Genomic DNA, 26,481 nt, shown 5'->3' with positions numbered 1-26,481 from the left:
CGAAGGTATATATGCTGAGTATAAATTAATGTGTTTGAAGGCTGCTCGGTTGCCTTTAATACTTTTCATCCATCTTATAATTGAACTATTGTAGATAGTTGTCTCGTTGACAATTTATTCACATCGCCCTATGTTTATGTTAAAGTCTTTACAATATTAACGCGATTTATCATGTCTCATATGTTAAGATTTATAACTGATCAACTAATAGAAGGTCTTTTTCGGCAATACCTTCATTTAGAAAAAACAAACCAACAGAAACAATCATCCAACGTTCAACACAATTCATTGGTTGCATTGAAATTATCATGCTTCAAGTGTATGTTTTATGAGAATGAAAAAGAAATCGAATATGAATATTTATTTGATTTAATTTTCCTACAATGTATATATTCAATTGTCTAGATTAAATATTTCCATTAAAAATTAGGTCTTGTGCCAAGTGTTTACAATGAGTAAGCAGCTGATTGCGGGAACATGTTACTTGATCAGTCATTCAGTTTTATTTTGTTGTATAGAAAATTCTTTCAACAATAGATCTGCATCTGAATCTGATTTTGAATTTGATTATTATAATTTTCAACGCGCTATCAATTATTCTCACCAAAATATGTTGAACAAAGGAAGATAAATCAAAATTAAAATAAAAAATTATCACAAGCATTATTTGTTTTAAAAAGTAGCATTTTTTGAAAAAAAAAATATTTGTAAGCCAATATTTATATAAAAAATAAGAATGTTATTAGGGAGACAAGTGTTAGAGATTAGCAAATTCAAAACAAAACATCAATACTTTTGTTTAAATGTTCCTGGTCCTTAAACAACATTAAATGCTAAAGTTCGAAAAGAAAACAATACTTTTCGAGTAGCTACCGAAAAAGATGTTTAAGGTATATTCATGGTATACCGCCATCTTGAATTGTACTATCGCAGTACACAATCAGTCTAGTCATTTACCCAAATCTGAAAAGTTGTAGACCAATGTGCAATTTTATTGGTTGGAATTATATGAAGAAAACTTGTTGATTTATTGCATTATCCAAAAAAAGAACAAATACAAAATATTTGTTTTTTAGAATATTTTTTTTCCAACTAAGCCATTATAGGAGGCTGTCTCTTGTAGTAAAAGAAATATACTGAACTGAATTTTTTAAAAGTTTATTTGTAGCAAGAAAACAAGTTCGGTTATACAATGTTTTCCTTTAATTATCTTAAAATATATCATACAACCTATCTTCTCACAATTTATTTCAAAATTTTATTTCATAGATTTTTTTTTATTCACAAAATGTGTTTTTTTTTCATGATCATTTTAAGCAAATTGTGGCAATTTTCAATGACTCATAACTTGATAAATAGCACGGTGACCTATCTTTTTATTATATTTTAGAAAAGAGCTTAGTCAAATCTTCATTTTTGGCAAAGTATAACAACATTCTATCTCGGGAAACATATATCGATGATTTACCTTAAAATGAGCAAAGAAGATCAAACATTAATATATTAGAAGGTTCACTTATGGCACAAAATGACCTAAAATATCAACTTTATCATCAAACAATAGTAAAGTCTCAATTTGGTTCGTTAATGGGTCTATTACAAAAAACTTAATGCCAAATTTAATCCGTAAGGTTCATAAAAGTACAAAATATTCTCCAAAGTAAGCCCATATTTGACATACAAGATTTAGAAACACCTTGGCCGCCTCCTACGATCCAAAATATTTTGTAATGAAAACATTCCAATTTTGATATATAATTCATCAATATAAAAACTTTTGGATCGTTGATGGCGGCCAAGGTTAATTATGCCAAAAACTATCACAGTTATCGAAATAAATTACCAAAATTGACCTTAAAATACAAATAATGCTTATTAGGGCGTCATACTTAAGAAATAATTAAGAAATGGTCCATAGACATATATTTTTGTATCAATAAAAAAAGGCGGCGAGAAAACTATAATAGCAACTTGTTGTTATTATTTATCGCTTAGAAAATGGTAATAATAATAAAATTGTTTGAACTTAGAACAAGGTTAACAGAACAGACAAGTTTTAACGGATACGAATTTTTCAAAAAATATTACACTTCTATTGACTACAAGTCCCGATTTCCAAATTCAATGAAAAAGATGGCGTTTTAAATCGAAAAAAGAGGTCGATGACCCCATTGTTTTATTTGCTAATTTTGAAGCTTTTATCTAGTATAAAGTAAAAATAAAATATAAAAAAGATATTATTGGTAGATCTGAATGAAAGGATTTGTCTTTAAGGGGCGTAATCGTTGCCCATCGTAATGCATGTAGCCTGTCGATAAACTTGACTGACAAAACGTATATAGATATGGATAAGGAGAAAACTGAAATATATGAATCATAACAAAAACCCAGAAAAAACGAAAATTATCAAAAACTTAACATTTATTTCAGAAGTTGGTGTTGACAATAAATAATATATGCAAGTATCCAAATAGGATTTCGTTCGAATATTTGTTATAATGTAGTTTTATGAAAAGTGTATATGTAGATTTATTCATCTAAAACAGCTTATGAATGTAAGTCCTGATATCATTGCAACCAAGTTGAAAACAAGACTTCCGGCACCATTTTCTGTAAAGAAAAATGTTTTTGTTATCAATAATAAGTTATAAATCTTGAACCATTTGATATGTTATTTACAAAAATAGTCGATGGCTTGTTTATTGACAATTAGTACAAAAACAATGTAGTATCATAAAAGGGCAGAAGAAGAAAATAATGCTCTTTAAAAAAAGTGTTCAAATGGAACCATCCAGTCCTTTAATGTTCCATTTCATGTTGATCTAAGAAACAATTTATCAACCGATAATTAGATTTAAAATTTGGCACATCCCAATACATACTCACTTGATATTAGAAGTATAATATTTTGGGTACTGGCATTGCACGAATAGCGCGTGAGCACGCATGGTACAAACACGACAGTAGTCATATTACATGATATCATGAACATTTGAAATACCTACATGTATCTCAAAATGATTTAAATTTTTGGAATTATATGGAACTTTGTGAAATGATAGAAAAGTCAAAGGTTTCGAGGATTTGCAATAGGAAAACACCTAGATTGTTTTAACATATCTTGCCACTCCAGTAAATAGTTGTCTCATTGGCAACCGTACCTTACCATATCACTTTAATCATAAAGATGTATGAAATTGATTGTAGACTACATGTTCATTGAAAGCTAGTGAAATAAAAAGATATTAAAGTGTTGGCATACTCACCACTACCACATCCATACTGAGAAAGTGCCTGTTTAGCATCAGCAATAGTTTGGCTTATGATGGAAGTTCCCGGATCCAATTTGCAGTCAGTAGCAACTTTATTCAAACAATTCAGATAGGTATTTGCTGCACTGAATTTCATATGAAATGAAACAATATCACTGAAGGGCATATCTTGCATTTTTCGACTGATTTTTATCATTCAAACTGATTTAACTTTTAACCGAGTTCATGGACCCCTCCTTTTTTAAATGACATTCGGTTTGATTACGAATGAAGGTTATCTGTACCAAATTTCATGAAAAAAATTAATTATGCAATTTTTTTTTAATTTGATAAATATACAGCAAAATATGACGATTTCTTGTACATTCAAGAATGTTTGATAAATTCTAGATATTTCTAAACAAAATATCTCTCATTTAAAGGATAATTTTATGAAAGAGAACTTGTAAACAATTTTACAAAAACAGCTTGTGTTTATCTTTTAAAACAATAAACTTGCATTCCTGAAGGAAAGACGTCAACAAATCCGAATTTTTAGCAAATATCTACATTTTCGAAGTAATTTTACTCAAAAAGTATCACCCGAAAGTATATTTGTGTTACATATTTGATTTAAGCAGATAGAAATAGCCTATATATCTGAAAGGGAAAAAATTATCACCGTCAAAAATAAACTGTTGAATATGCCCAAAGCACTATATGTATTATCAAAGAGGGACGAAAGATACCAAAGGGACAGTCAAACTCATAAATCTAAAACAAACTGACAACGCCATGGCTAATATACACGTATATACGTTTTAACAATTTATAAGTAATCTGGATAGTGCATTAAAGTTATTATTTTTTTCAAATTAAACTGAAAGAGAAATGCAGTTATTAACATTTGAATTCATTTTGCAGCATGATACACATCAACTTGTTTTTCAAATTAAGTTGCATAATCTATGTCTAGAAATTTACAATGAGGATCGGTTAAAAACAAAACAAAAGAGAAGATTTTAGCTTTCCAATTGTGAACTTTCCATTTCTAAGTAGCAAAATTCCAGCAGCACCTGCATACGAAGTATATATCTCGATTTTCCCGTGCTTGTATTTCTTATCATGATTTTCTTGATAGAGGGTTGTTGCTCGCATGGAAGCTATTTAACCAAGAGTTCCAAATGGTGAAGTTGAAATCATCCCTTCGTAAGTTTTACGGACGCCATCACTAATTGATTGACGCTATGGAATAACCGTTTCACATTTGATATCTGATATGTTCCTTACATCGTAACTACAATCCCCTTCCCTTTCATGAAATGTGACCTACCGAATTATACTATTCACCAGATTTGTTATAACATGAGCAACACAACGGGTGCCACATGTGGAGGAGGATCTGCTTACCCTTCCGGAGCACCTGAGATCACCCTTAGTTTTTGGTTGGGTTCATGTTGCTTATTCTTTAGTTTTCTATGTTGCGTCATGTGTACTATTGTCTGTATGTTTGTCTTTTTCATTTTTAGCCATGATGTACTCACTTTATTTTCGATTTATGAGTTTGACTGTCCCTCTGGTATCTTTCGTCCCTCTTTTTTAAATCATAGTACATATATTATCCCTTATTCTCAAGTGGCTGGAGGCTATATATAGGACTCATTTATTGGCACAAGGCAATACGTAATAATGATACATAAAAGGAATCATCAAATTATTTCACTGCAGTATGAAATGATATAAAAAAGATTTGTATGGGTTCCGCGGAACCTGTGTCTCGCCTACTTGTGATGTAAATCGCAGGCTGAACAAAAATAAGGAAAAAAATCAATCAAAATAGTCTTGCTCTATCTTTTGATTGCAATAAGCTTCTGTCTAAGTTTGGTAAAAAAAGCAGATAGTTTATGAATCTTATATATGTTTTAACAAGCTTTAACTGCATACTGTATGTAATGTTAAGCTGAGGAAAAACTAAGTTCCATCTATAAGTAAAATACGGATAAATTGATAAAAAAAAATTAACAAAAATGCCTTCTAGATATTATCTTTTCATCATAAACAAGCTGCTATCCAAGTTTGTTACAAATCCAGGAGAATTTAGGAAAGTTATAAAATTTAAAAAAAATTAATTACAGAGTGAATGTATTGTTTTTTATTTAACAATTTTTTAAGTCCATTTATAATTAAAATACGGAAAAAAAACTAATTATCTTTTTTTAACAAATTTACTTCTGGATACTATCTTATAATCATAAACAAGCTTCTGTCCAAGTTTGGTACAAATCCTGGATAGTTTAAGAAAGTTATTGAAATTTAAAAAACTTTAATCCCAGAGTGAATGTATTGTTTCCTGGCAGAAAAACCAAATCCATTTACAAGTAAAATTTTATGTTCACAAAAATTTACTTCTGTATACTATCTTATAATCATAAACAAGCTTCTGTCAAAGTTTATAACAAATCCAGATTAGCTTTAGAAAGTTATTAAAGTTTGAAAAACTTTAACCACAGACAGAATATTTGTATACGCCGACAACCCCGACGACGACGACGGAATGTAGGATTGCTATGTCTCGCTTTGTTTTTACAAAAGTCGAAGGCTTGACAAAAAATGATTAAAACACAAAACAAAATATATTAAATTAAAATAGTCTGACCTGCATATTTTTTTCATGTCTCCTGCGTCCCCTGCTACCACGTTGTTGTAGGTTTTGGAGCATGCTTTAATTTTTTGAGAAGCACAATCGTGGGCATCAGTTCCTAAATAGTGAGATATTAGAACATGATAAAGTATAATGTATGTTGAGTATAAACGAATTGATGGTCACACAATATCGACGCAAATTTATCATGTCCCTATTGTTAATATAGATAACTTGCCGACCATTTAGAGGTCTTCATTTAGAAAACGCCTTCATTTAGGAAAACAACAAAGGGAATAATTATTCAACGTTAAAGTAATTTATTTGTCATAATGAAGTACAGATAAAAATGTTTTTGTTATAAATTATTAGTTATGAATCTTGGTGTTCAATTGGAACACATGCTATCCTTCAATGTTCCATTTTTTTTATCTAAGAAACAAATTATCAACCGATAATTAAATTTAAAATTTAGCACATCCCAATACATGCGCACTAAATAATGGAAGTGTACTATTTTGGGTACTGGTATCGTACGAATAGAGCGTGAGCACGCATGGTACCAAAACGACAGTAGTCGTATAACATGATATCATGAACATTTGCATTACCTATATCAAAATGATTTGAATTTTGAAATTATATGGAGCCTTGTGAAATGAAAGAAAAGTCAAAGGTTTCGACGATTTGCAATAGGCAAACACCTCGATTTCTCTAACATATCTTGCCATTCTAGTGAATAGTTGTCTCATTGGAAACCTACTTCACCATATTTCCGTAACATAATGATGTATGAAATTGATTGTAGACAGCATGTTCATAGAAAGCCAGTAATATAAAAGATATTAAAGTGTTGGCATACATACCACTACCACATCCAAACTGAGAAAGTGCCTGTTTGGCATCAGCAATAGTTTGGCTTATGATGGAAGTTCCAGGATCCAATTTGCAGTCAGTAGCAACTTTGTTCAAACAATCCAGATAGGTATTTGCTGCACTGTATTTCATATGAAATGAAACAATATCACTGAAGGGCAAATCTTACAGTTACAGGGGAGGTAATGACGTTGCTAACGTAAAATGTTATTTTCGCGACGTCAAACTGTGTTATTTTTTCACGTTAACCTCAAACTGCAGTTATTGGCATTTGTATTCAGTTGACAGCATGATATACATCTATTATTTATCAAATTTGATAGCATGTTATAAATCACGGTACATATGTGATCAATTCAATTCAATTCAATATTTTATTTATTTTATTTTATTTATGTCTCACCTTACGTATACAATTAAATAATACATTTATGAAAGATAAATTTTGTATACATAAGCCAATCTGTACAGAATTATGAGGGACGATAATCAACTAAAACATTATGTATGTAAATAATAGATATTAAACCTGAATTACAAAATTATACAACAAAAGTATTCAATTATCATTTACAATATAAAATTTCTCGGAGTCTTTTCAGAATAAAATCACAGGTTTTGGCACATAATCTTATAATTTCTTGATTCGAAAATAAAAATACCGTTTTCAGACAATCTGTTAAACCCTTATCATTATTCCAAAGTCGACGGATGCTATATATATAGGATTCATTTTTTGGTGTAAGACAATACATAATAATGATACATCAAAGGGACCATCAAATTATTTCACCGCAATATGTATTAATATAAAAATGAATAAAACACAAAACAAAATAGTCTGACCTGCATATTGTTTTCTTGTCTCCTCTGGCTCCTTCTACCACGTTGGCGTAGGTTGTAGAGCATGAGGTCGTTTTTGGAGTAGAACAATCTTGGGCTTCAGCTTCTAAAATGAGTTATAAGAACACGATAAAATATAATGTATGTTGCGCATAAATTAATTGTTAGTCGCACAATATTGACGCCAATTTATCATGTCCCTTTCCTTTTGTTATATAAGAGAAATAAATATTCAACTTTAAAATAATATATCTGTCATAATGAAGTAAAATGATTACTTATCGTTCACTGTGTAGTAAATTGGTCACGTGAAATGATCATAGTTTTTATGACATTTTCTAACCAACTTGGTTGTATTGTCCTAAAATTTTGAAAATTTGTCGTCGTCCAGATTTGTCTTCAAATATTTCTAATTAAAAACAATATATGTGTTGTTAACAGTTAAAAGCAGCTCTGATTTAGTCGCCTTACTATTTAGTCATTTATTTAATTTTATTTATAAATTATTTTGTACTTTAGACAATTCCCCTACCAATAAATCCGCATCTGAATTTGGTTTGAATTTTGAATATATAAACTGTCAAAGCTATCAGATATTCTCACCAAAAAATGTTGAATACAGGATTAGTATAGGTAGATTAGAATTAAAATAATAAAAAATATACACACATTATTTGTTTTAAAATGTTGCATTAAAATAAAATATTGTAAGACAATGTTTATACCAAAATAAGAATGTAATTTTACGCAAACTTAAAACAAAACACCAATACTTTTTATTCTAAATCTACTGGTCCTTTGACAACACTAAATGCTCAAGTTCGAAAAGAAAACAATATGTCTCGAGAAGCTACTGGAAAAGATTTTTAAAACAAAAGAGGTTAAAACATTAATATGTTAGAAGACAAATTGAACTTCAGCAAAAACATTCAGTTATTTTGATTTGGCCATTTTAGAGGGTTTTTTTCAGTTTTGAATTTTCCTGGTCTGGCATTTTTAGTGAGATTTTACCGTTGTTTATGAAATGGATGTTCAATAATGTGAACCAACGTTAGAAGATAGGAAAAGAGAAGCTGTAGTGCACAATGGTTTCCGTAAAGTTTAAATGTGCCTATAAAAATGTCTTACCTTGCATAACAATACTAATAGATACAAGACATGCAATCACAGATACGGAAGACAAGCAGTCCATTTTTATGTTTTATATGTCTATAAAATAAAACGCATATTTGAAAATAGTAATATACAAATTATTTCAAGATTAGAATGATAATTGTTAAAAACTAGACTAAACAAAACAAGTAGTGGAAATAATTTCAGTAAAATTGATTACTGGTATATCAACAACTGTACTTTAAATTTATATAAAAAGGAAAATCGTGTTGAAAAAAACATTGACACAGAATTTGATGAGAAGTACAACCATTTGAGCAACAATATCTATCGCTTCTTGTTTTGACTATCATAATATTATAATTTTTAAGCAAATGTAATCCAATTCAGAACCAGAAGAACGTGAGTTTTTTTTTTTTTTTTTTTTTGCAAGTTTTCACTTTTTCACAAAAAAAACTTGAATAATTACATGTTCGTTCATTAATCATGTTAAAAAATTAATAAAAGGAAAGAAAAAGGAAGAAAATATTAAAGAGTCAATTGTTCATGAACAAGTGGTTGCTAAGGACAAAAATCATTCCTAAGGATAAAAATATAACTACCAGTATTAAAAATGTCATATATACTATTCATAGTATTTAAAGTTAAAAAAAAAAGTGATTGCTAAGGACTTTAATGTCATTGTTAGAGGACAAATATGTCATTCCCAGTATTAAAATTTCATATTTATATTATTCATAGCCTTCTTAGTTCAAAAATATATGGTTGCTAAGGTGTTTTATGTCGTTGCTCGGGACCTTGACTTCTGACCTTGACCTAATTTTATAGATCTTATTATGCTGAACATTTTTGCAATTCAAAGTTTTTTTCTATCTCTAACCTCTTTTGAGTTATAAGCGAAAAATCATCATTTCGGACCCGAAAAACAGTTTTCGTGCCCTAGGTCCTTAATAGTTGGTCCAATAATTTTAAAACTAGAATAACAAATGTAGATCTGGACAAGACACACATTTTCTCCGTTATATTTTATCAGCTATCTTTTACGACTATTGAGTAAATCCGATAACAAGCTAAGGTCAAAATCTAGGTCATGACCTTGACCTTTGAACTTAAGTCAGTTTTCTTAGTCACGTAAATTGATGATCATTGGTGAAGATCCTAGGTGGCTACAACTTACTTTTTCTGAGTTTTAGTGGCCAACCGACATCAGTTAATTTTCGAAGGGGCATAACCCTACCAATGAGTCGTTAAATCTTTTCGATCTATATGTAACGAAGAATCAGGGTGACATCGGTTAATTTTCGAAAGGGCATAACCCTACCAATGAGTCGTTGAATCTTTTCGATCTATATGTAACGAAGAACCAGGGTCTGTTCCTGAACAAATTCACCCTTTGTTTTTTCTACCTATTATGGTTACGGAGTTACAATGATAACAAGTTTTTATGTGTTAGGGGAGATAAAGGAAATGTAACGGGGTCGTGCCCTCCTCACAAGATAGCTTTTGGTCAACCGATACTAGATACCTAATATCATTTTAACATGTCGCGTACTTTTTTTTGGGAAATGTCGTTAAAGTTTGGCGGAAAGAATAATAATAATAATAATCAGAAGAAATACAGTAAGGTCTTTCATTATAGAAAAAGGAAAGACCTTAATTATGATAAACAAATAGGTTGGTTTTTTTTCCAATTATCGTAAAACTAATTACCTGTTTGAGTGTATAAGTTAATAGTCTGATAATGTATGTAAGACAGAAGCTTTGATAGAGTTGTAATCTGTCCAACTCCTTATATACATGCCTTGGTCGTTATATCGCAAGTAACCTTTGTATTTTAAATGTTGGTACTAGTCACATTTGATGAATACGAATCACAGAGGTATGTCAGTGATCAATTTATTGATAACACCTTGTTATCAAATATTCATAAAGGTGTACCATGAAAGAGATTATGTCTGGGTTTTCCTTAAATTTGAATGAAAAAAGGGAGTTGCAAAATCATTGACAGCAATGGCCATAATATAATAACAAAAAACACACGAAGACTTGCAATCAGGAAGAAATATGAACTCCCTAAGTAAAAGTAATGCAATTCTTTCAATGTTTCTGTTGTTTCGTTGTTTTCTTCTTATAGTTGATGTGTTTCCCTCGATTTTAGTTTGTAACCCGGATTGTTTTCTCCCAATCGATTTATGACTTTCGAACAGCGGTATACTACTGTTGCCTTTACTTTACACTTTTACAATAGGTTGCTTTTCAGAAATTTCTGAACATTAAGAAAGAGTTGAAGAGCATGACATTGTTACATTTTTGCAAGCTTTATTTGTCGTTTTGAACATTAGACTTTGTGGTAATATTAATAAAAAAATTTGATATAACTCGATTATAATGTTTTAAACTAAACATTTGACCAGTATATATATTTATGCAATGCATACTTTTTATAGATTTGCCAGCATTTACTAGGAAACTGAAATATATGTCCACCTGACTGAAAAATCTATACGCATAGTATCATTTTTTTTTGCTGTCATCGATGTTAAAATGTGTAGACACGCCATTTTGAAATATGGAATGTTAAATCTGATGTCGTGTCAAGCTAGCTTCATACAGTGGTATCGTTTTTGGTTATACTTACCTTTATCGATGTCGTGTTAAGCTTCATACAGTGGTATCGTTTTTGGTTATACTTACCTTTATCGATGTCTTGTCAAGCTTCATACAGTGGTCTCGTTTTGGTTATACTTACCTTTATCGATGTCGTGTTAAGCTTCATACAGTGGTATCGTTTTTGGTTATACTTACCTTTATCGATGTCTTGTCAAGCTTCATACAGTGGTCTCGTTTTGGTTATACTTACCTTTATCGATGTCGTGTTAAGCTTCATACAGTGGTATCGTTTTTGGTCATACTTACCTTTATCGATGTCGTGTCAAGCTTCATACAGTGGTATCGTTCGGATTATACTTACCTTTATCGAAGAAGTGTTACGTTTCATACAGTGGTATCGTTCGGGTTATACTTACCTTTATCGATGTCGTGTCAAGCTTCATACAGTGGTCTCGTTTTGGTTATACTTACCTTTATCGATGTCGTGTCAAGCTTCATACAGTGGTATCGTTCGGATTATACTTACCTTTATCGAAGAAGTGTTACGTTTCATACAGTGGTATCGTTCGGGTTATACTTACCTTTATCGATGTCGTGTCAAGCTTCATACAGTGGTATCGTTCGGGTTATACTTACCTTTCTCGGTGTCGTGTCAAGCTTCATACAGTGGTATCGTTCGGATTATACTTACCTTTATCGATGTCGCGTTAAGCTTCATACAGTGGTATCGTTCGGGTTATACTTACCTTTATCGATGTCGTGTCAAGCTTCATACAGTGGTATCGTTCGGGTTATACTTACCTTTATCGAGGTGGTGTCAAGCTTCATACAGTGGAATCGTTCGGGTTATACTTACCTTTATCGATGTCGTGTAAAGCTTCATACAGTGGTATCGTTCAGGTTAAACTTACTTTTTTCGATGTCGTGTTAAGCTTCATACAGTGGTATCGTTTGGGTTATACTTACCTATATCGATGTTGTGCTAGGCTTCATATAGTGATATCGTTCGGGTTATAATAAACTTTATCGATGTGGTGTTAAGCTTCATACAGTGGAATCGTTCGGGTTATACTTACCTTTATCGATGTCGTGTTAAGCTTCATACAGTGGTTTCTTTCGGGTCATACTTACCTTTATCGATGTGGTATTAAGCTTCATACAGTGGTATCGTTCGGGTTATACTTACTTTTACCTACAAAAGCGTAGCATTGTAACCCAACTGTTGACTTTGATGATGGGTCTGAGTAAATAAACTCATGATTAATACACTAGTTAAAAGGTTGTACGCCAGAAGCGCATTTCGTCTAGACAAATTCACTAGTGACGCTAAAATAAAAATGTCAAATAAAATGAAGAGTGTTGTATACCCGTTCTTCCGAATTTTTTTTTTTTTTGTTTGCCAAATACAGCTAATTTAGTTTATTCCTTGTGTAGTAAATCCTTAGTATATCTATAAATTGAATGTTTTGTAAATCATGTCAACCGACGCGAGTTTCGTCTACAAAACACTCGTTAGTGACGCTAAGAAAAAACAAGAATAAACAAAGATAAGAGTACGGAAGCGTATTAGCGCCACACATTTTTTTTTATTTTTCTTCCTATGTTTGCGTTACAACGCAAACCTTTGCGTTATAACGCAAACATTTGTTTTTTCTTATTTCTTATTTAAGATTCAAAGGAAACAGTAGTTATTAATGGAGGAGGCTGTATATATTAAAATTTATTACCTTTGTAGTCATTGCAAAGTAAAATGCTTGAATAATTAGATCATATCAATGACTAATAATGAGCAGAATAATATAAGAAGATGTGGTATGAGTGCCAATAAGAAAACTCTCCATCTAAGTCACTATTCGTAAAAGTAAACCATCATAGGCCGAAGTACGGTCCTCAACACGGAGCATTGGCTCACACTGAACAACAAACTATAAAGGTCCCCAAAAACGATATCCATGTTACTACTAGTATATATTTTACAAAGAAAATTGAGTAAATTGAGGTTAACTATACCTAAGAAAAAAATCAACCCTGCTAATATAGCTATAACCGAATATAAATATACTTCCAAAGTAAGCTCTCGTTTGAGAAATGTGTAAAGTAGGTTAGATTCCAACAAGCTACCCTTTGGCAATAAATGTATAGAATGAAGATGTTTTATTAATAAAATCATGTTTTCTCTATTCAAATTGCTACCCAAGCATCTTAAAAATACTTCATTATATTGAAATGAAAATTCAACGACTTTCTATCAAAGAATCTTGATCATATTCTGAGATTTAAAAAAAATGTTTCCTTATTAAAAAATCATTTTAAAGCAGAAAGATCATTTTGTCTATTTGACTTGGAGGTTTCACAATTGTAGGACATTATTTTTTATCTTTCAATTTAAATATGACTATATACTAAACTATATCTATTTTCTTGTTAAATTCTATACTTTTTTGATGCACAAATCCGTCTTAATTTATGTATAATTGCACTTCAAGTATTCCATTATTCCTATGCATATTTATTATAATGATTAGGCCTTGTATGTATGTTTCTTTTTTTATCTACTAGTAAATCACATCCGAAATGAATGACAGACGGATATATATACAAAACTTAATGAATAATTGAAATCAAGATATTTGCGTTATATCGCAAAGGTTTGCGTTGTAACGCAAAGGTTTGTGTTATAACGCAAAATGTTTGCAAAGGTTTGCGTTATAACGCAAACATAGAAAGAAAAATAAAAAAAAAATGTGTGGCGCTAATACGCTTCCGTATAAGAGAGTATGTTCAGTACGGGGTTAAAATATTGTAAAGGTTAAGTTTCAATCACTAATTTTCCAGTAAAAGTTCTTCATATTAATATATACATGTAGGTCGTCTTAATTTCTAAACATACACGTTGTTTGACTATTTTGTTGTTTTATTGATTAATTATTATTCTTTCCATTTATGCTGTCATGTATAATTTTCTGAATGGAAAAGGAAATTGGTAAAGGGGAGTGGTTAAAATACAGTCGTACTGCTAGGTTTAAAAAACATTCCTTCATTTATTGAAATTGTGTGAACATTTATTTCACAGGTAAATTATTCATATATTTATCAGTTATCATATATAAAGTGTGCCATCTTCAGATTTAAGGAAATTGTTTAACTAACGTCAATAATTATTCAGAAGATAAAGATTTTAATCTACGGGGATCTTGTAGGCATCTAATCGTGAGATGACTATATATTGAAAAATGTTCCCTTCCCATTGATAATAACATTGCGAAAGTCAAACACAAAATAAAAACTTGCGTATTTCACCTACATTAATATGATCGAATCCCGGAAGAAGGAAACAAAAGTTGCACGGTCCATTATGTTGATATGCAAGATCCCCCTATATTAACAGCTTTATCTTCTGAGTATTTAATGACATTAGTTAAACAATTCTGATGGTGAAAGATAAACAAATTTTCATGTATGTTTCACTATCGTTTTGCAATTTGTTATTTTTATTTATAGCAATACAATTATAATGCCTGTATCAAGTCAGGAATCTGTTTCAGTATCTAAAATAAATCTTTACCTCCAATAAAGGAGATCGATGAAATCCTCATTAAAACAATAATCTAAATAAAATCACTCGAATCTGTACATGTAAGTTGTAACTTTGTGGTATTTACAGTAAAACATAGACGATAAAATGTATCACGCACACTACACCTGATTTGTTAATCAAGGATGAATGTTACTGTTCTTCACATAATACCTATGTCATAGATTCTACAGGGTCAGGAATTTGTCCAAGAATATGGTCTCTCGTGTGGACAGTATGTTACTTGCAAATATTTGTTATACCCCTTCAAAATTTATTTTCTGCCCGAAATAGCCCGTAGTATTGGGATGAAATTACACTGTTAAAAGATTTGGGCCATGAATTTTAAAGTAAAGTAGTGATTTATAGACTCAGCTGAAAAAAGGTTATAAATTAACATTTCGGAGGCTGTCAAAATATTTCAAGACCCCTTAACATAAAATTGTCCATACTTCGAGTTAGAGCTGATGAAGTTTTCTATAATTTTGATATAATTTGTACAACAAACTGTAAAAATATTATTGAGAAAACGCAGGAGGTTTTTTTAATACTCATGTATTGACTTATGTATTGTCTACATGTATTGACTTATGTATTGTCTAAAAAAAAATGCATTACGAAATAACTGTTATCGGGCCACACGTCATCTTCATCTGACATTATGACCAGTGCTGACATGATTCCGTTCTTGTGCTATTTACTATTTCATAGATTTTTAATATCCTCTACATATATATAGAAAAAAAAGATGTGGTATGATTGTCAATGAGACAACTATCCACACGAAACAAAAATGACAGAGAAAGTAACAACTATACAATGTAGGTCACCGTACGGCCTTCAACCACGAGAAAATCACAAATCACATATAGTCAGCTATGAAATGCCTCGAAATAACAAATGTAAAACAATTTAAACGAGAAAACTCACGGCATCATTTGTGTACATCTGGTATTGTTGTGGAGTGGGAGTGGAGTGAACTGGGGGTATAGTACTTTGTAAATGAATATTCTGGCCTGGCAAGAACTTTGATTGAATAACGGTGACTTAACAGAATGAAAATGAGTACTAGTATGTCTTCATAAATAATGCAGAATATAAATGTGTACAATAATGATAATAAAAGTAAACAAATTAAACGACACTTAGTTTAAACATATTTATTTATAGTGGATTGGGAAACAAGTTTTGCAACTTATATTAATCCCTTTCCACTTTGCGGGTGCGAGTGCTGCCTTGTAGCGGCATTAGCCTACTCTTTTTCGAAATCTACAAGGGTGTCTTTAACGTGCAAGAGATATGGCTCTCTCTTAACACGGGTCAGCCGTTTATCGTCCCCTTCCGACGGACTATCATCGTTACCTCAAGACCATACTCGCAGATGGTGTCAAGGGAGAGCCGAAAATTGAGTTCCTGAAATTTTCATCCCAAAAGGGAATCGAACCAGGAACCTTTGTGTAAGTAGTCCGATGCACTAACCACTACACCACGGCTCTCTTCAACGACACTTAAAAACAACTATTTGGTTTTGACCTGTTGGTGTGGTTCTGGTTCAATTTACAAAATATGTTTTATTGGTAATTTTACAGGTAATTAAATTACCAAATATTTTTAAAAGTAAGGCAGCAATCCTCTCAAGCAAAGTTTTCCGATACTAATTTAGGTAGTTTAAGCTGGTTTTCTTCTGTCATGCCTGTTTGCGCTATATTCTGGCAACCTTTTTTTCATTTTCAAATTTGCATATTGGAGCACATTTGGTTTTGAATTATTTGACAAACTTTCTTTTTGCATTTAATTTGGAATAATTTAATCTTGGATGTAACGCGTCTGCTGATTGGCTGACGTTATTTTGTTATGAGCCCATAGACATAATTTAGTCATGTGACCGTGACGTCATCAACGTTTTTTTCATGGTTTTCTACGGTTTAAAATGGAATTTAGAATTAAATTATAAGAAATGACTGTAATATTTTTTTCTGTCTATTCGAAATAACATAAAAAATGTGGTGCAAACTGTTAAATAACCCGCTACGCGCGTTATTCAGTGTGCACCAAATTTTTTATGTTATTTCTTCATAGACAGAAAAAATATTACAGCCATTCCTTAATGGGTTCCTTCGTTTTACGTTTTCAGCACTATATTCTTATTTCTGAAATAAATCATACCAAACAATGTTTCGATAGACTTGTCTTTTAATATCGTAAAAACGTTAATAGATGCCTATGCTAATCTTTCATATAACGAATACGTTTGTTATCTATATGTCGGCATCGATAAATGGTTAGATACTTAGTAGTGCAGCTAAACCCGGTCTTAAGATAAACCTTTGACATAAGGAGATGCTTTATTCCATAATCTAGCAGGGCGGGAGGGGACAAACATTTTTAGTTTAACCTGTTTTGGCCTTTTACAAGGTGTTGTTCACTGTTATCTGAGATCAATTTAAGCTGTTAACTGTTTTTAACCCACTGTGTTAACTGTTTTCAGCATTTTTGCATTTCTTGTTAACTGTTTTTGTCAAAATCGAGGTGTTGTTAACATGTTAACGGACGCCCTATTGCCCGCCTCATCTTAATAATCTGTGTTTTTTAATATCAAATGTGTTAGTTATTCCACCGTTGTTTCCGACCAGCATCAAGAACAATCTACTGAAGAACAGAAATCACTACAACTGAGAATCCAGTAAATAGTTACCCAAAGTAACATTCGTATCATGCAAAGAGAACGCAGAGTGAGTTATCATTCGCAATTAGTTACATTTTGCTTTAAGTATTTATCTTATTATTAATCATACATAGGTTTTTAACATATGAAAATAAAAAAAATAAGTGTTTTTTACAAATGTACCTTTGCATAAATTTTGTCATTTATAAATAAAATGACTGCAAATCACAAATTAACTTACAGCTATAACTATTATATACCCGGAAATCGTTTTCTTTACTTAATGTGTTGAATTCCAAATGACGTATCGAATTATCGATTTGTATAATCGATTTGTTACTTTTGATAGGAAAATAAGGGACTTTTTCATAGATGCCTATTTATATTTTCTTTTCAAAATTAAAAGAGAAACACAAATTATGGGGAAATTTCTATTTTGCTTACAGGGTCAAAAACAAGAACTTGTTTTAACCTTCAGGAATTCGAATATAAGAGAGAATAATCTTAACATCTCTGCTACATTAAAGAGTATAATTATTTTACCCGTCATTATAATCGAACATATTTTTTTTGGTTTTAGTAAAAAAAAGAAATCAATAAATTAAGCTTCCGAAAAATCAGGTTAATTCATGACCATCAAATATAGACCTATTTGTATTTGAAAGACGAAATTAATCTTATTAACCACATCAATGTTCATTGTTATAGAATGTCCCTTTGTTCCTTTAATTTTGCTTTTTTACTTAAAAAAATGTTTTGATGTTTTATCATATGCACCCTTAGGAATTATGTTACATGATCAGAAGGATTGCTGTCAAAATGTTCATAAAACCTCACACTGTACAAACATGAAGCTATGGATATAATGACACTAAAGATATTACCAAAGTCACTTTGTTGTAGAAAATGTAAGGGTCATTGACACATTGTAAATGAAAGACATAAAATAAAAAAATAAATGACGTGAATTTAAGCAGATATAAAATAATGTCACTTCAACAACATGTTAAACCTCAACAATGAGCAAACTCACTATCAATAAAGTCAGCTACTTGATTGATTGTAGGATGTTGAATGTCCAGTGTCAATTATTTGACGCATGTTTGAAGTCTTCAAAATCTCTATAATTCCTTAAATTAGTTATAATAACCAATATTCATATAATAATATACATTTAGCGCATTCATACATATCAATAAAATACTTGAATCAAATGAAAAAGGGGGAATAACTCTCATATGGAGTCGCCAAATAGCTTCGGTCCAAATGAATTGTCTTATCCTGAAGATGTAACGAGCAATTTGGTGAAATAAATTTGTCGTAATCTTTTACAGTTGCGAAGGAGTAGTGTCCACAAGGAAAACAGTGTTTGGGGAGATAACTCTTACAACGTAAAGTATTTTGTTACGCAGTTGTGAATTTTTAAAGCGAATAAACTATGTGATATTATATTCCAAATATGTAAGCGACATCTGATGAAACAACAATACTACGCATTAAAAAAAAAATTAGGCGGAAGAAAAAAAATGAAATAATAATAATCAGAACAAACTCAATAGGGGTTTCCACGGAAAGGTGGAAAGACCTAATAATATACATTAGCGCATTCATACATATATTCCTATGCATTCCTCTTGTATGGGATTTTAAATATCAATCAGCAGTATGAGCAGTTGGGTCGTTTGAAAAGCAGTGTATTTGATCAGTAAAAAAAATTGTACCGATATAACGGTGTGTTTAAAGCAAACAGTCAACATTGTTTTATTCTTTGTAAAACTTTCTCTTTATCTTTTAAAATGAAAATTTGAAAATTGTTTGTACGTACATTGAACGACAAATTTATGTGACGTATAAAATTTTCTGACGTCAGACACTCAAATCAATAAATGTGTTCGTAGATGGGCGTTTTTCAATAAAAACGTATTTTCTTGTCCTAGCCACTTTAAAAAAAATGTGTTTGATCTTTGCAAGTAATTTTTTGTGCAGTCAGTACATTGAATTAGATTTAACATTTTTAAGCAAAGAAACAGTTTATTTTTTAGAGGGATTGATAAGATATTGACTCCTGAATGGTCCAAAACAACCAAAATGGCATGTCCCTAGACCGCCTGTTCAACATTCATACTCTAAAATATCGTAAAAAAATGAAGAAATTAATGGTTTTTTTACTTTACATAAGTTCTTTAATAATTCAAAAGTATGTTCAGAGCCAACATATTCTAATAAACAGCTTTCAATATACGTTTTTTAATTTCAGAAGGTGTGTCCCTCACAAATTGTCCACTCCGAAACGAAGTCATTAAAATTTGCCAATAAACAGTTTTATAAAATCAATGTAATTTTTGTTTGCAAGAGAAATAAACATTAGGGTCTTACAAAAGAAGTGATGCTTTTATAACGGCAATTAAATTGTTGGTAAGAAAAATTGAGCACATCAAATGGACCAGAGTGATACCGTATTTTTGATAATGTCCCCTACGAAACGGGTCAAATCTCCTTCAGTATCTGGTTTTAAAATTATGAAAAAAATATCAGTGTACAGCTTGATAAACGCTTTGATGAATACAATCAGTCTTGTTACTACTGCAATATAGGGATTGTGCGAAAAAAATAAAACATGCGAATACGTCCCTTACGAAACGGTCCCCTACGAAACAAGTATGGGAGAAAAACGTTTCGTAGTGGACACTACCACTACCATGTAGTCTTTTTTTAATCTTTTTTTAATTATATTCGTGCAAAACAAATAACAAGGGTTAGTTTCATGTAATTTTTATTATGTTTTTATTAACATATAATAGGGTTGATGTCAACTACGAAACTTTTTGTCCACTACGAAACGGTTTTGTCCACTACGAAACGCATCAAAATGTCCACTACGTAACATGAGTTGAACCTTCATATGTGAAGTACTGTCTAATCTTTATCGATAAAAATGATTTTCTAATTCAGAAAAAAATGATATTGTTCTAGTATTTAAAGTAAAGAAACTGGAATGTCTATAGAAAACATTTAAAATTGCAAAAAATATGTGTGTTTAGAAGAAGTTTCGTAGGGGACAAAAGTCCCCTACGAAACAGTACACAAATTATGAAAATAATATCATTTTAAAGAATATTTAAGATTGCACTTTTTGTTTACAAACAGGTCTATTATAGAGGTATTCAAATAACTCTTGAAATTAAATTTTAGACAAGTTGATTTTCCATTTTTTTTAGGTCTGAAATGTACGCTTTTATTGAAAAACGCCCAGATAGTAGATGTTTTTGTGTTCTGTTAAATTGTTCCTTTTAAAATTGTTAAACGATGAAGACTGATGTACCCATATTTTGACTATTATATTTATTGTGTCTGTTTATTTAACGCATCAATGTAAAAATATCGGAAATTAATGAGACTGTCATTAAAGTGAGAGGGTTAGCGCTATAGAACCAGGTTTAATCCACCATTTTCTACATTTGAAAATGCCTGTACCAAGTCAGGAATATGACAGTTTTTGTCCATTCGTTTTTGATGCGTTTTGTTATTTGATTTTGCCATGTGATTATGGACTTTCCCAATTGATCTTCCTCTAAGTTCAGTATTTTTGTGATTTTACTTTTTATTGTTGTGGTTAAAACATTGTTGTTGCATTTTTTTTTTTTTTTTGTGATGTTGAAAGCTGCGTAATTAAGTATTGTAAATGCATTCGATTTATCTCCCTTTTCCCATTAACCAATAACCATGTTTTTTTTATATTTAGAAGAAAGATAAAACTAACATGTCGTGTACGACTGTTTCATATCTATATTCCTCCCAATATCAAGTATTCGATCGTTTTTAATAATGAATTTTCCAAAGCACTTCTTACAGTTTGATAGACGACATTTATATTTGAGTGTTTTCATTTATAATTTTTTGGTTGACAACGCTCCATCGAAGTCACAATTTATTAAAGTAAACCATTATATAGGTCAAGGTATGGTCTTCACACCAAACAGCAAGCTATAAAGGGCCCCAAATATTGCAATATTCTTAACAAATTTAGGAGTGAGAACTATTAGGGACAAATCCCAGATCCAAATGCTTAAAAGGTAATATACCGTTTTTTCCCATTTGAATAGTTTTACACTTGCAATACTACTTTCACCTCGTAGTTTAAAATCGTGTTAATTATTGCTACGGTGCATATTTTGATATCACCTCTATATCTAGTTTGTTCGCTTGACATAATTTTCTTCTTCTAATGGTCTCAGTTTTTATTGTGTATAGTTTCTTCTCTGTTCTTGTCTTATTGACAGACTTTAATCATTTGGATATGGAATACAACAATCCAAATAACGTTCAAAGTTTGAAAAACAACAAAATGTATTTCAACATCTACATTACTTTGCATGTTCGTGTAGTTGGGTTTCTGCCTTATTATTACATCATGTTAGTTTAATGTCTTATTGTTTCAATAGATAAAGTGGATGAGAATATAATATACAGAGAAATTGTTTCATGATTTAGGATAAGTTTCTTTCTCATCTTTATTTTTGTTGACCATGACGTATGGTGTCAGCTATACATACGGACAACAAGCCCCTGAGATTAGAAAACGAAAATGATTTTAATACATGTACTAATCGTTTGGGAAAATTGTCTATTTTAGTCTCGTATAAATAATGTTGAGTAGGTGTTTCGTCTTGTTCCGTGTTCCGTATTTAGTAACTGGAACTAGGTCAGGTTAAAATTAAGTGAACCATAGTCTATCTTTGACTAGACTTAATACTGTTGACCAGTAGAATCTCTTCCTACGTATTTATAACGTGGTATTCCAATAGATTTTGTAGAATTAAGATAATTGTATGTTTTTTTTACAACCACTTATTTCTGCTTATGTTTGATCTCTTGTTTGTCTTCTCTTTATTTGTTCAACTCTTGACTAAACAGAAACAAATTAAGCAAAAAAATGTATTGTATGTTAACAAAGTTACTTCCATTTTCTGTTTAATCTTAAATTGATACTTGTCGAGGATCAGTTATCGTCAGAGGTCCGTAGTTTTTCTGAAATAAATTTTAATAGGAAATCTTTTGGGAAAATTTGTTTCCCAAAAGACAGGGTAAGCACCATCAACCCGAACTTGTTCTCCTGTTATTAACAACGTACAAACGGGTTACAAGTATACATACATGTATTTTTGCGGGACATTTTTATAGGTGCAATGATAGTTTTGAGTTAAACCTTACTCTGAGTATTAACTTTCTGTCACTTTCAACCAACTACTTTTAGTGTACCGAAGAGACATATATACTTTCATTCATTAACTTATAAATCTTTTTGAATTCTTTTGAAAGGAATTGAATATATATTCTAAAGCCAGGTCAAATACTTCTTTCTAATAACAGCTAGGTTTCCCTAAATCGATGACGTCAGTTCCTGTCAATTTACCGAAAATTCGATAGTTCCCGAACTGAATCGAATCAATCAAAAACTGTTTTAAAAATGAAACAGAAATAGAATTTTGTTGATTAGTATTTCTTTTTACAAATACTGTCAACGATCACCGAGTTTTTATGAAGATAATGTAGAAGAAATGTGTATACCATTATCAAATTAAAAAAAAATGTGTGATTGCCAATGAGACATGACCAGATGACACAGAAATTAACTACTAATGACACCGTACGGCCTTCAACAATTAGCAAAGTCTGTACAAGGTTTCCATTAATGAATGCTATGATAGGTGAGAGAAAAATTAATCCTATATCAAAATTTAACATTTGTAATGAATTAACATTTTTATATTAATATATACAAGTACACTTTAAATTAAGAAATTATTGCGTGCATTAATTATTCAGAAGTTTTGAAGATTGGAAAAAGTGCGAGATTCACTATTGGGATTTCAGAAATTTTCTTCTCAAGTTCTTATCATTGCGATTCTCATCCATTCGCATTTTCACAGTAATAAAAAAACTCCGCTATTATTTCTGAATTTAAACATAAAAAAATAAACAACATTGACCAATGTTTTCCTTTCGAAGAGGATATGAAATAATACACGAAAATCCAAAAATCAATTTAAAACCAAATGGTGAAGACAGACAATGTCATCATTAGGCAGGTAGAGAGAAAAACAGTCCACAAAACACAGCTGTAAAACGTATTTTACACACGGTTTATAGTCTTTTCTTATATTTTAACAATATGCTGATTGTAGTCTGGTCTGGTCTGGTATATTGTATTATATTGTATTGTATGGCATTGTATTGTAATTGTATTGTATTGTATTGTATTGTATTGTATTGTATTGTATTGTATTGTATTGTATTGTATTGTATTGTATTATATTGTATTGTATTGTATTGTATTTTATTGTATTGTATTGTATGGTATTGTATGGTATTGTATGGTAAGGTATTGTATGGTATTGTATGGTATTGTATGGTATTGTATTTTATCATATTGTATGGTATTGTTTTGTATTATATTATATTGTATTGTATTGTATTGTATTGTATTGTATGGTATGGTATTGTGTTGTATTGTATTGTATGGTATTGTATGGTATTGTATGGTATTGTATGATATTGTATGGTATTGTATTGTATGGTATTGTATGGTATTGTATTGTATTGTATGGTATTGTATTGTATGGTATTGCTTGGTATTGTATTGAATTATATTGTGTTGTATTGTATTGTATTGTATTGTATTGTATTGTATGGTATGGTATTGTGTTGTATTGTATTGTATGGTATTGTATGGTATTGTATGGTATTGTATTGTATGGTATTGTATGTTATTGTATGGTATTGTATTATATTATATTGTATTGTATTGTATTATATTGTATTGTATTGTATTATATGGTATTGTATTGTATCGTATTGTATGGTATGGTATGGTATTGTGTTGTATTGTATTGTATGGTATTATATGGTATTGTATGGTATGGTATTGTATGGTATTGTATGGTATTGTATGGTATTGTATTGTATTGTATGGTATTCCATTGTATGGTATTGTATGGTATTGTATTGTATTGTATTATATTATATTGTATGGTATTGTATTGTATTATATTGTATTGTATGGTATTGTATTGTATTGTATGGTATTGTATGGTATTGTATGGTATTGTATGGTATTGTATTGTATTGTATTGTATGATATTGTATGGCATTGTAATGTCTTGTATGGTATTGTATTGTATTGTATGGTATTGTATTGTATTGTATTGTATTGTATGGTATGGTATGGTATGGTATGGTATTGTGTTGTATTGTATTGTATGATATTGTATGGTATTGTATGGTAGTGTATGGTATTGTATTGTATGGTATTGTATGGTATTGTATGGTATTGTATGGTATGGTATTGTATGGTATTGTATTGTATGGTATTGTATGGTATTGTATATGGTATTGTATTGTATTGTATTGTATTGTATGGTATGGTATGGTATGGTATGGTATGGTATGGTATTGTATTGTATTGTATTGTATTGTATTGTATTGTATTGTATTGTATTGTATTCTTCTGAAAGGTTGAATAGACGACAATAACGTCCCCTATTGCTGTATGTAACCTATCAAATAAGACTTGTTACCGGTTTGTATTAACATAAGCTACTATACAGGTGCCAAAATGTGGAACACCATCAGATTACCCTTCCGGTGTACTTGAGATCACCCCGAGTCTTTCGTAGGGTTCGTGTCGCTCAGCCTTTAGTTTTCTATTCTGTGTTTATCTTTTGTTTATCTGTATGTCTTTTATTGAATTATTAGTTTGATTGTTTCTCACGTACCTTTTGCTTCTTTTTTCTGTCCACTGTCGATCCTTTTTTGTTGTAGAATTTGCATCGGTTTCTTTTGTTGTTTGCTGTTTATACTTAATTGATAGCAAAACATTGTTACTTGAATTCTATGAAACAGAATCCCTAGAGAGTATAACAAAATGTATGTAATGAGTAAAGTAATTCTTCTTTGAAAACCAATTCTAAAATCTAGATGGAAATTTAGTCTGTCAAATTACTTAAAAATTCGAAAATAAAATCTGTACCTAAACCAAATAAAAATCAAACAAATTATAATGTTATTGTGTTAAAACTAGGTTTGTTTTTGTCTTGTTTTTATTGCTTCCTTATTTTCTAACTTTGTAAAACTGATGTAAATGACATTCCTGAAGTAATACTATTAACCACATAATTACCGTCTAGATACAGTCTGCGGTATAAATGATGATAGTCATATTTATAAGTGCTGCCTATTTCTCAGGGGATGATTTAAGCAACAATTAAGTGAAAACTGGAAAGAAATATTTGGAATCGTAACAACAGTTAATTTAAAAGTATGTCAACTGTTATTTCTTTTGTCAGCTAAAAAACAACGTTCAGTAAATTGATGGCATGTGTTTTAATTCCATACCTTGACATCATGAAGCAGCATATCATTTTAAATTAAGCTTGAAGATAACATGCTTAGATGATTGTATATACAAATATTTGTAAAAGATGCTTGAAAAACAAAACATATTTTTTTATGAGACTAGAAATGACTTCTAAAGTTAAATTTTACTTGTTTTAATCTCCGACTTTTCAAACCCAGCAGATAGATTATGTAAACCTAGTATTTGATTTGGACTGAATCTATTATATATAAAAGCTAAAACCTCATAGTTGAAAATTCGAAATGCTTTGATTAGTAAATTTATCGCGTTGAAAATGCTTTTATTTACTTTACTTCAGTTGAGATTTCTTTAACAAACTAAATTCACAAACAAAATGATGCACATTTAAAAAAAACTTTTTTTTTTTTAAATCGATGCTCGAAGGCAAAATATTTGAAGATAAAAAAACAAAGAAAAGAATCACCAGTAGAACCAAGTTATGACAAGCTTAAGAAGATGTATTTTGTAATACAAGTAATTCAAAAAGGATTT

General features: G+C 30.6%; 1 protein-coding gene across 1 annotated transcript; it reads right to left on the bottom strand.

Moving 5' to 3' along the window:
* Nucleotides 1–4,121: 4,121 nt before the first annotated feature.
* Nucleotides 4,122–8,826, bottom strand: LOC143084099 (uncharacterized). Its single transcript, XM_076260506.1, has 5 exons — nucleotides 8,740–8,826; nucleotides 7,615–7,717; nucleotides 6,759–6,889; nucleotides 5,908–6,010; nucleotides 4,122–4,131 (listed from the first exon to the last, which is right to left on the bottom strand). Exons 1-5 carry the CDS (start codon nucleotides 8,801–8,803, stop codon nucleotides 4,122–4,124), a joined length of 411 nt encoding a protein of 136 aa, XP_076116621.1. The 5' UTR covers nucleotides 8,804–8,826.
* Between the last annotated feature and the right edge of the window lie 17,655 nt (nucleotides 8,827–26,481).

Source organism: Mytilus galloprovincialis, chromosome 7 (assembly GCF_965363235.1).
Source record: "Mytilus galloprovincialis chromosome 7, xbMytGall1.hap1.1, whole genome shotgun sequence".
Classification (NCBI taxonomy): Eukaryota; Metazoa; Mollusca; class Bivalvia; order Mytilida; family Mytilidae; genus Mytilus; species Mytilus galloprovincialis.
The sequence above is the reverse complement of the archived record's forward strand: the minus strand, read 5'-3'. Positions and strand labels throughout refer to the sequence as shown.